The 12,602-nt window shown below is 37.7% G+C and overlaps 1 protein-coding gene across 6 annotated transcripts in view; it reads right to left on the minus strand.

The window, feature by feature from the left end:
• Positions 1–5,575: 5,575 nt before the first annotated feature.
• CLCN3 (chloride voltage-gated channel 3) overlaps positions 5,576–12,602 on the minus strand; it is an 89,418-nt gene continuing 82,391 nt past the window's right edge. For 4 of the 6 annotated variants that reach the window (XM_058670000.1, XM_004579050.4, XM_004579051.4 and 1 more), the window contains 2 exons: positions 10,198–10,273; positions 5,576–8,497 (listed from right to left, as the gene is read on the minus strand). In XM_058670000.1, coding sequence (XP_058525983.1) covers positions 8,339–8,497; positions 10,198–10,273 — 235 coding nt within the window. In that variant the 3' untranslated portion in view covers positions 5,576–8,338. The remainder of the gene's footprint in view (positions 8,498–10,197; positions 10,274–12,602) is intronic. The other 2 variants (XM_004579052.4, XM_004579053.4) reach the window with 1 other exon arrangement.

A 12,602-nucleotide genomic window follows, 5' to 3' on the forward strand; every position in this document is an offset into this window, starting at 1 on the left:
TAAGGCTCTTCATCCCTTTCATGTGCAAAAAATCATCTAAATGGTGATATTTAGAAAAACTCCATATTTTGGAAAATAGCCAAAGTGATCCTCTAAATGTCAAAAAATATCCCTAATGCTTCTAGCTAAGCAGCGTACCCTCTCCCTCCAGGAAATCCTTTTTTAATATTCATCATGTGGGCAACTAAAAATTTATTTCACAGTTCTGAGTCTTGAGTTAATAGCTGTAGCTTTAGGAACTAGGTTTATGAGAGCTAAAAAGGAGACACCGAAGAAAGAAACACATGACGGTGTGACTAGCACTGTCCCAGAGTACCTGACCTCAGGCCTTCCCAGATGAATTTTAACAAATCTTCAAGTGACTTATAGTATTCCAACAAATAGTAATCCCATGAGAAACATCCTTTAAAGCAATTTTAAGTTTTCTGAGTCAAATGAACGAATGTGGTATATTGAAACAGTACATAGTATTCTAGTACAGCACACTAATCCAACTGGTATTTAGATGTTATTTTCCATTGCAAATTATTTGATTGGATCTGTAGTACAAATCTGGGAAGCTGCATTTTTTCCAGCTGCAGACCCTCCTTGACAAGATGGCCTTCACCTTGAAAAGTACACAGCAAAGTATAAAATACAGAGTAGCAGTTTTCATGGATCAGGCTAAAGAGCTTTCATAGGCTTTACAGCCTTTCTCCTTCCTATGAAGTTCAAAATAGAAAAGCTTTCAGGTCAGTTGATGGGACCTCCACATTCTGTAAAGCATCGGCTTACCCAAAGAACTTCAGTTGTAAAGAACTTCAATTGTAAACTCGGCTGTCTTCTTAGAATAGATTTGAATAGTTCATTCTTTTTCATGCAAACTAGGTTTAAGTAAACTATTAGCAACACTTAAGCTTAGATTTTTAAATGGGTAACATTTAAAGTAGCTGGAAAACTATCCTAATGAGATGAATTAAGGATTCTCAACTTTTCAAAAATTTCATTTGCCAGACCCCAGATCCATTCATTCTCTTGCTGAGGCCCATGCCACCCTTGTAGAGAGCTGTTTTCTTCAAGGGAGGTGTAATTTGTGTAATAGCCAAAATGAACCTTCATTTACACAGGAACATTCACGTTCTGACCAGGGAGGTGTTAGAGAGCTTAAGGGACTGTCATCTTAGTTACACCTGGAGCTCCAGGGCCTAAACCTATTGGCATGCATTATTAACTGCTTGGTATTAAAAGTTTACAGAAACAATTAGCTCACACTTTGATTAGGAAAGGTAGCCAATTCACACTGGTTAATACTTCAGAAGGTAAGTTTTCTCCTCATATTGCTTTAGTCTCAAGTGTTCCCTCACTGTTTCTAAATTAACATTCTAAATGATTCCAAATTTTTAAAATTCAGTTATCTTTGAGATACGCTTCATCAGAAATAGTGTTTTATTTCTGCATTTAGTGATCCAGCAGTCTCAAATACACAATTTGATTTTTATATACAAAAGGATTTATCAAGGAATAAATGAAAGGATACAACAGGCTACTTTTCTTCCATTCCTTAAACCTAATAGCTGCATATCACTTTCAAGGCAGAGATGAATGTCGTAACAAGATTATGCCAGCTATAAGTAGATAATATACTTGGAGTTGTTACAGTGTTTCCTGAAGGCAAGTAGTGTAGATTTGCAATCTCAAAATCCAGCCAGTTGTGTCCAAGGGCTAGTAATATTTTTCAAGTGGTAGTAGTCTTCCAAGACTAAATGTTAGTTGAAGAGCAAGCCCCCTACATTACCTTACCATCTTCCTTAATGGTCATGGCTGTTTATTAAATATTTTTACCTGTGAAGGACCTGGAGACTCAAATGCTGTAATAGCTCCAAAATGGGACTGCTTGTGTTGTCTTGAGAACACTCATTGCCTTAGCACTTTCACGATGACAGATGTTGACTCAATCAGGATTTAACCAAAATATTGCGGCTCATCTTAGATTTAAACTTGGAGCACAGCGCAGAAATTCTATCGAACCTCAAAAACATGGATATAGAATGTGATAGAGGAAAGGAAAACTGAAAGATACCACCATATAAAGTACTTGGAAATGACATTATATCCTTGCAGTCATTTAAATGTTGACCATCCTGGCTTAATATTCTATCTAAACTTTAGTCATAATTTTTGTTCATTTCAGTATATATATTGATGAGCCCTCTAATACTCTGGCCTCTCAGCTCCTTATTTTCAGTGATGTAGGTTAGGAGGGCAAAACTAGTACCTTACTAATCCCAGTAATTGAAACTTACAACTACTATCTGGACATCATTACCCATCTTTCTTCTAGCGTCCAGCAAATTTTTAATTGATCATATGCTACAGATTATTGATATAACCACTCTATTAATTTTGCACCCACTGTACATTTCACTCTTTCCCCAATCTTCAGCTTTCCATTTCCCAATTTAGAATCACTCCCATATCCTCAACTCCATTTGTTTTATTTACCTGTTAGGACCATCAGCAAATCATATTGCAAGAAAAAAAATGCTTAATCCTGGCAACTGGAGAAAACAAAACAGAAGCATGATGGCTGGCCTTCTGTTAAGTTGGCCATACAGGATAACCATCAATCCTATTTATGCACTCCCATCTTCTTTCACTGAACAGTCAAACTCTCACCATCCTACCAACTGTCCACTATACTCTGCCTTCCCTCGGCTCAATGAGTTTTGTGTCATGACCCACTTTGTGTCCTCTTACCTTCTCATGGGTCTCAGAGCTTTCATTTCCCCTCTCAAATATTCGAAGCAGCAGCAAGAGCTATAAAACCCTGCAATTTATTTGAAAGAAAAGAGAGGAGAGAGCCCTAACAGCCAGAGCCAGACTGGTCTGGAGCTGGGAGCCAGGAGCTGCTCTGGGTCTCCAACCTGTGTGCAGGGGCTTAAGCACTTGAGCTAGCCTCTGCTGCTTTCTCAGGCACATATACAGGGAAAAGCACTGACACTGAGCCAGCCAGGACACCAGCTGGGGCTTATGGGAGGCCAGCACCAGGTAAGCTTAGCCTGTTATGCTTTAGCACCAGCCCCAAGTCCTTTTTTGGAAAACTTCATAGGAAGAATTATAAGCTTCAGTCTATTTGCAGTCACCTTCAAATCCACTCCAAGTTTTCACCTGAATCCACCCTGACAACTATTCACTGGGCTTAAAGCAAACTTCCTTAGTTTAATGGTGCTATTTATCACTCTATCACACTGGTGACTCTTGTACTGATTCTGTATTTCCCCAAATCCACACAAATATGCATCAATGCTCAATTCTACCTCTGCCCCGTGCCTAATTCATGGTTATCTTACCTAGCCTCAGAATGGTACCTGCCCTGGATAGCTGAGCCTGAGTTCCAATCTCATATATACTTGGACCTGACACATCCACTTGGAAAACAGAAGTTATTTAAAATTTGTCATTTTGTTTTGAGAAGTAGAGTATGAGATCTTATCTGTTGGCTCACACCCCAAATGTCCACATAACCAGGGCAAGGTCAAACTGAAACCAAGAATCTAGAAGTCAATCCAGGTCTGACACTGGGAACAGGGATCCAACTCCTTGATGCAGGCGCTACTGCCCTCTTCACTCTAAGGCAGAAGGAAGCTGGAGTGAGTCAGGAGTCGGGGCCAGGTGTTGAGCCCAGGCACCCTTCTGTGGGACATGGGCATCCCAACAACTGTCTTAATCACTAGGCCTCATGCTTATTCCAGGCATTTATCACGATGTCCAAAGCCAGGATTTCTCACTACACTTCCTCAAGTCTAGTCTTTCTGAAGTCTCCCAGCTCAGTGCCATCATGACTAAAACCAAAAACTTTTAGACACCTTTCCTTTCTCAACACCTTCCATTCAGTCCATTAGCAACTCTTATCTGGAATTAAACCAATTTTTGCTACTCCACTGACTTCAATCAGGTTCAAAGCTGTTATAAGACCTGCATTATTCAAAGAGCCTTCCAACTGGCCATCCAGCTTCCACATGGTCCCCTGCCATTTTTGCCCAATAAGGAACTCAGACCATTTTACATCAGATTATGCTGCTGTGTTTTTCCCATTTTTATTTAGAGTAAAATCAAACCCCAATACCCTTTACCTTTGTGACATGATTTACCACTCTTTCTGCTTTCTAGTCATGGGGACCCACCTGCTGTTAGCGGTTGGTTGGCAGTAATGTTCTACCTTGGAATGTTTGAACACAGAATTTTCTCCTCTCAGAATATTGTTCTCGCAGAGGCCATTCCGTTTAGGTTTCTGCTCAAATGTGACCTTATTCCGGAGGCCATCCATGCATGTCCAACTGCATGTACGTTATGTTTGTCCTTCAGATAACCTCTATTAGAATGGAATGTTTTTGTTGTTTTGGTTTTTTTAAAGATTTATTTTACTGCAAAGTCAGATATACAGAGAGGAAGATCTTCCGACCGTTGATTCACTCCCCAAGTGAGTGCAGCGGGTCATCCTGGACTGCTTTGCCAGGCCACAAGCAGGGAGCTGGATGGGAAGTGGGGCACTGGCATCCAGATGGGATCCCAGCGCGTTCAAGCAAGGACTTTAGCCGCTAGGCCACGCCTCCGGGCCCCCAGAATGGAATGTTATGTTTGATTTTGTATGCTTTTCAGTGTGTAACATATAGGAACCTTTGGGAATAAAAAAACAAATAAAACCTGGGCCCAGCACAATAGCCTGGTGGTTAAAGTCCTCACCTTGCATGCACTGGCGTCTCTATGGGCATTAGTTCATATCCTGGCTGCTCCATTTCTCATCCAGCTCCCTGTTTGTGGCCTGGGAAAGCAGTCAAGGATGGCCCAAAGCCTTGGGACTCTGCACCCATATTGGATACCTGGAAGAGGCTACTGGCTTGGGACTGGCTCAACTCTAGCATCTACTTAGGGAGTGAACCAGCAGATGGAAGATCTTTGTACCTGCCTCTCTCTGTAGATATGCCTTTCCAATAAGAATTTTAAAATATAAAAATTTTAAAATTGAAAAAAAATCTGCTTAACTGATACTATCATCTGATACACAAATGTTTCTTCATATAAGATTGTCAGCTTCAAGAAGAGAACAGGCCTGGCCACAGGAAGTATTTAATAATTAGTGAATGAATTATCCTTTCTGGATCTTACCCTGAACTTTTCAAGTTATGCTTTTTACTAAAAGTTCAGTATTAGAAAACCACTGAAATCTCATTCAAATCTCACTTACTGCCCCTTTTTATAAAGGCATCCCTTTAGCAAATTTCCAAAGTATATTTTTTAAAGCCATAATCATTTATCTGTTTTTTTTCCTTCATGCTAATACGACAACCTCTAACAATCATATTTTTAAAAAGTGAGCTTTAAAGCAATCATTCTGCTGATTTTGCAGGTAGTCTGTTATGTTCTGCTGCTCCACCTGGCACCTTCCTCATTCGCAGTCTAGAAGTGGCTTTTGCAACCTGGGAGAAGTGTCGTAGTCACCACCCCTTTGAGGCTGCGTGTGCCAGACATGGCATCCTATACTGCGTAGGGCAGTTGTAAGGGGGAAGGACTGCTACACAGTAAAGGCCAAACCACACATTGTCATAGAGATTTTAATAGATTTTCTGATGAACTCATCACAGTAATCATTTTTACTGTAATGATATGCAACTTTACTACACTAGTTTAAATAAAAACAGATAAATACAGCTCTAGGCAACATCACAGAATAACAAACTAAGCATTCTTCAAAAACCAAAACTGAAAACAATGTTAATAAGAAGAAATGCTGACACCCTTGCCCATTCTCATCATACCTTCTCAGAAAGGGTACTCAAATAAGGCGCTATTCCTATGTTGGTCAATCAGTTTGCCAATTATTCAGGCACATGTATTTCATGGTCTCCGTTACTTCATCATTTGGCTGAAAAGCAGACACACTCCACTGTTTCAAAAAGGAAAATGGAATAGCTAGTAACATCAAAGAAAAACTACTGAATGTGTTGAAAATGCAGCACTTTTTTCCTGTATTTTGGGCATTTAGACACACAAGGGCTAGAGATCACTTTTAATATACATCCTGAAATGTCAATCTCTGAACCAAGATGGTAATGAAAGCAGGACCTAAAATCAATAAGCGGAGACGTGGAAAATGAAGTCCATGTGCAGGTTAACTGGTGAAGCTATTTGTAAAGAAACCGGTTTGTCCTCAGAAAGCCTGCAACTCGGCACAAGCCTCAAGCTATCCCTTGGCCACACTGAGGCGTGCAGACCCCCACAGTGCTCACAGACTGCAAAAACGTTTTAAGACAGGCAAAAAACTGCCATGCAGCAATGATTTCACTTGGAGGACCAAAATTACTTTGAAAGGCTACAAAGACAGCCAAAGGGAGTGAGTTACAAGGGCAAAGCTTTCATTTTAGGCAGACAGCATGATAAAAATGATACGTCAAACTTCTAAATTTTGCCAAGCTTTCAACTACTATGTTACTATGGCTTTATGATCTCCTAAATCTTCACAATATTACAGATCTTATGTGATTTTACAGATTTCCAAGTGTATTATGAAGAACCAGGAAGTGAAGAACCATGGCTCATTACCAATTGCTTTTCAGAAAATTTCTGCAAAAAGTCATTTTGCTATCCAAAATGCATTCTCTTAGACTATTTAGGCAAGTCCTTAGAATAAACTGCCTTTACCAACAATGACTTTAGAACATGACTGAAACAGACATTTCAAAAAAAACCCCAAAAATCCCAAGTAAATGCCAGTACACTGTAACTCATCCAGCACAGTACATGCTCTGTTCATATTCAAAGCATTGAGGAACACTTCAAATATGGATGGGACCTATCTCAAGACTTAAAGGTTACCCTGAAATTAAAACCTAACTGCTATCGTTGCAATTCTATGCTTTCAATTTTTTGGTAGCTGATTTAAAAAAAATGGTTAACATTGCTTAGCTTTTGGTTTTAACCTACACAGTAGTAACCTGTAGTGTTTACACGTTCCAGTTAATGGGTCAAAATGAGATCAGAAGACATAAATCAGGGGATGATAGTGAAAGATCAGAAAACACTTTATGTACAACATTGGATCATAGAGAAATAATCACAACCTCTTAAACCCTTACTCCCATTGTAAACTTTGTTCATATCTCCATATTTGTAATTCTGAATTAGTCTATAAAAATCACATTAAAAAGGTAAAGTTATTCAAGTGCGATATTAACTGATCTGTATTTTATAAATTTTAATCCATAAAAATATAAATAAGAATGGTAAATTTTTAAGAAAAGAATTATACATTTAGTGCAAGTTATGAATTACATTTCTTCTTCAGTGTCAGCAGTGAAATATCTTGAGGAAAGAAAAAAATCATTGATCTAATTTCAAGAGAAAATTCCAGTGTTTTAACATGCAATTGAGAGCACATACAGCTCAACAGAATACTTTCTTATCCTTACTGTCAAAGCAGCAGCATTTTGTCTATGCGGAACAGCACTTGTATCTCATAATAGTTTCAGAAATAGAAAATCTGCGTAAGACCAGATCACATTATTCATACAGTCTGAGATGGGGAAAAAATCCTGCTATCCTTTAACAATTTTCATTGCTTTTGATTCTAAATCACACAGCACAGAGGCTGAGAGATTTCATTCATGCTTGAGATTCTACCTGTTTGATCAGCCTTTGACGTGGTGCATGTGTGCTGTTCCCAGCAGTTAGTGACGATACAAACTACATGGTCAACGGCACAAGAAACACTCCCTTCTTGTGATGAAACCTCAGTAAAATCACAGTACATCTCAATATGAGAAAGGACTGCTTCAAAAGGGTACACCAATTTAAAGAGGCTTTGTTACAGCTCAGGGGTAGGGGAGGGAGGAGAGAGAGAGACGGAAATAAAAGCTCTTCTGGAATGTAGAAAGGTAATGCTCAACTGTACAATTTCATGGATTAAACAGAACAGTTTTGTTTAAAAAAAAAAAAAAAGGGCAAGACCTTGCAGTCTTTTAGATGGCTCAATTCAAAGTAATCCCTCCAGAAATAGGGACTGATAACGTGTCTTTGCAATGGTGGAAGCACAGGCCAGGTGCTCCAGGACTCCAGTATCAGGGTGCCATCTCCATCGTGGTTCAAGCCTGCACTATCATGGCACAATCTCAGGTGAATGCATCCAGTGCAGAACAATAGGAGTCGATCGCTGCTGTCACTTAGAGATAGAGCTCTTTCCTTTCCCTCCCCAAACAACTCCTCCATTCAACCAGCACCTTTGCAAACCATGTTGCAAAAGCCTGGTTTTTATATTTCCTTTTCTTTTGTAAAGAAGGAAAAAAAAAGTAGACGAGTCCTCCGGTTAAACAGTTGTGCTATTCAACAGATGAACTTCCTCTTCTGTTTCCTCTCTCTCCTCATCTATGGGATTCAGTTGAACATTATTGAAGCGGGGTCTTGGTTTGCCGTCTGGGCCATATGACGGAGGATATCTTTTTTTGTTATAATGCCAAGGAGGCGCCTGGAAGGGAACAGAACATTGCTATTAAAATAAATGAAAGAAGAAAAAAAGAAGCCAAATCTATAGCTAGGTTCTTTTTGTTGAGAGGAATATAGAGCAAAGCAAGCAGCCTGATTTTGTATGTTCAAAAATACTTTATTGGTAAAGGTAACAAAATTATCCAGCAACCATCCTCTGCTATGAACAGTTTTATGGTCACTTCCAGTCTACTGTCCTTTCCGCTGAGCCTAAGGGCTATGTACCTCACTGAAGTAGAGCTATTTTCATTAGTGTATGCCAACAAAAAAGTAACAAATATGGGAGAGTGGATGAATGGGAAATGATACTGATCCCATTTGATAAGGGAACATTCATTGTCATCACACCAAGGAAGCAGCAAAATGCCTGATGACCAAACCCACTCAATAGTTCATTTTTTGTTAAACCAAAACTATTTAGTTTAAAATAAAATATAAAGATTACCCAGTTGTATGCAGAATTTTCATGAAAGCACATACAATTGAAAAAGAAATGCATTTTAGAAGGTCAACACTAAACTTCTATTCCAAACTTCAAGACCCCAAATATAAATCTGTACAATTCAAGTTTCTACTATACTTCTCAATGTTTTCATTCTGTTATTTTGGCCAAAAATTAAGATACAGTGCTTTTATGAGAGTCTTAGTTGTTAATGCTTACATTAAAAGATAAGTGGGAAAAAATCAAGCAGTCCTCAAAGATTACTGGTGAAGCAGAAAGCAGAATGAGTGAGCAACTACCATATTAATCTGGTTAGTAGTTTTTTAAAAAGGATGCATGAAACACTTGTGAAATATTAGCATACAACAGAAATACATAATTGGCTGTGTACTTCAGCAAACTGGGAAAGATTTCATATAGACATGACAATTGCAGGATAAAATAATTCAGGCATTAAGTGATAAAGCCAGACAATTTTTCTGTTATATAGTAAATATAAATAACTCAAAATTTATCTGTAGTTATAAAACCACTAGGACATAAAAACAGTTAAAACAAATACATTTGACTCCAAAAGCTACTTATAGCATTCCAGAGATACCATACAAAAGGGGTACATACATGATCTAGATACAATTCACTAATGAGATGGCAGGACACACATTCTGACTTTGAAGTTATGCAGGGCATAGCAGAACTAATACTATGATCACAAATACACAGACATCACATGCTAGGAGTGTGCCCGCTAAAGTAATCATCAAAGTGTCAATGATTCTAATTGCTAAGCTCAGTTAAAGTCATTTAGGAGCTTAGATTTGACTACAGAACTACCACATATTAGGAAACAAAAGAGAAAAAGGGCTTGGGGCGACAAGCAAGACATTGTTAACCAGTCAGGAATCTTCCAAGACTGGAGCATTGGCTTAGTAGACGGATTAGTTGTGTTGACTTCAAAATGTCCAACAATCTGTTCTCCTTCAACTACCAAACTGTTCACAGTTCTTAAGTTGTAACCAATGATTCTGATGAGTGATGTTAACCTTTACATACTTCCTATAAAATGAATTATACACATGCTAATTTAACCTTACAGACACATCAGTACAAATGTAACTGGCAGCATAGTCGGTAAGACTGGTTTTTGTTCAGCAGGTATCTGGGAAAACTGAACAGTTCACAAGTTTCATGCTTCCTGACTTCTAAGGTGTCTAATGAGGAGATCTGATATATCTAATCACCAAGGGCTCCACGTGCTGCTTTAGTTGCTCGAGATGCTCTAATATGTTCTTCTTTGTGATGATCCCCAAGACAATCCTGAAACAGATTATTATGCTAATAACTGTGTGAGAAATCAAATTAAAAGAGGTTCCAATCATAATGATAAAGAATGAAAAAGAAAAAAAACATGAACTATAAGAATGCTTCTCATGAACTTTAGGAAAAACCAAAAATCTAAAATTCCAGGTTCCTTCTGTATAAATTCTACTTCCAAAAGTGACAACATCAATACTCCTCAATACTGTTGTACCATTTTCCTTAACTTTAGAATTAAGATGACAACAAGAAAAAGAGTAAAAGAAACTTAATGATGACCACAGTATAAGCCTCTGAAATAGTTTCATTTTTAGTCTTCTCAACTTGGAGATAATGCAGGAGCTATTAGCTGAATCCATGCCAGCAATACCAAAGGCTTATTTACTCATTTAATGTCTATTTAAAAAATCTCCTGAATTCTGCCATTGTTTGACATTTAAACTTAAAATAGTGCACACTAAATAAGTAATATTAAAACTCCTTAATTTTCAGGAACCATGAGTGCTTATTATAATAGAACATATTTATTAATAAGGCTCAAAATGACTTATGCTTTGCTTTCCCCCCATATCTTAATGAGTATTTCTTTCTTGACATGTCATGACATGAAGCAAAATGACAGACATTAATTTTCAAGAAGATTACCTGAAATTAAGCAAAACAAACAAAATTCTGGTCACCGATTTTATAATGGAAATTAATTAATTCAATTGCCATATGTAGCAAGACAAATGTAAGTCAACAACTTTTTAAAGCAGCACTTTAACCTTTAAACCCTGGAAGCCCATTCAGAATGTCCTTTAGGGTAACTGGGCATGTTCCTGATGAGCTGGTTGAGGCAACCTTCCTGTTACGCTACCCTAGAACATTCTAACTTTTAAAGAGCAATCACAAGGGACTTCCAAGAGTCTGTCTTAATAGACATATTCTTTATTAAATAGTTCTTTAGATGGCAGCTGGGATAGGATTGGGGAAACATACAGGACAAAGAACTGGAAAAACAGACCTAAGCTGTTTGGTCACATTTTCTCATTATTTTTATAAAAACGGTGTATTGAACCTTCAGAATAAGTTGAAAAATTCTCAGATTATGAGAATAGCTTCCTCCTCGAAAACACAGTTTATAAAAAGAGCAATCACTCAGTATAGATATACTTCCCTCACTAAAACTTTCAGGCTTAAAACAAACAAATAAAAAACTGTTGATGCACTTAATTTCATGGTTTTCTAGAGCCAGGAAAAGTAGAAATCTTCGCAATTATAACTCCAATTTAAGTCTTAGACTTTTCTATCTAATTGCATGGACATAGTTCTAGTTAACCACCTGAATTAGTAAACTCTGGAAGATCACATATATACACAGTTAATGAAGGCAGTTACAGACTTGTAAGAACCAAGTTGCAAATGTAGAAATTTAGAAAATAATCTGTGAATTTATAAAGCAATAGCTCTGAAAAGGGAGAATTACACATTGTTCTCAAAAGGAAAAGGAAAGAAAAGAGAAAAAAAGTGATTTGGGAATAGATGAGGTTCAGAGCTTCATCTATTTTTTAGTTTTTAAAACTTTTGCTTTAGCTTTAGCAGGTAGAAAGAAAATGCAAAACGTGACTCACAAATGGGGGACTGATTTTACCCAAAACTCAGGAATTAAGCCAAAAGGTGAAATAAGAAAGTTAAATAAGCTTTTTCATCACATATCATAATATTTTCACAGAGAATAACATTTACATTTGTTAGTGCATAACAAGGCAAACTGGGCACAAGTGTTTAGTCCAGCTGTAAGATACTCAACACCCCCTCTCCCAGAGTGCCCAGAAGATAGTCTGGACCCTGGCTCCTGCATCTAGCTTGCTGACTGCCAACAGCAGAGGGAGGGAGGGAGGAAGAAGTGATTTCCCAGCTACTGGCTGAAGTCACCTGCCCAGCCTCATCCTTTGTAGACAAGAATGAATCAACAAGTTTACCTATAGCTCTGTCTCAATAAAAAGGAGGATGTATACCAGACACAGAGAAAAACTAGAAGCAAATACCTTATAACAACCAAGCACAGATTCCAACTGAGCTACTTAATAATTAAGGGCCTAAAGATCAGCAAGGCTCTATGAAGTTATCCCATTTAAATAATAATTGCTAAATTTCTTAAAACAATATGCTTTGATAACATTTTAAAAAATGAAATATTAAAATAGGGACAGCAATATTTTCTAACATGTATCTCGTCCTGCAGTCAGTATCTATGATATCTAATAATCCCAAACTCCCTATTAATTAAGAGAGTTATCACATGAATATCTGAATTCATATTTCTGAAGTTAATGGTTACCATATT

Source organism: Ochotona princeps, chromosome 11 (genome assembly GCF_030435755.1).
Source record: "Ochotona princeps isolate mOchPri1 chromosome 11, mOchPri1.hap1, whole genome shotgun sequence".
Taxonomy (NCBI): Eukaryota; Metazoa; Chordata; class Mammalia; order Lagomorpha; family Ochotonidae; genus Ochotona; species Ochotona princeps.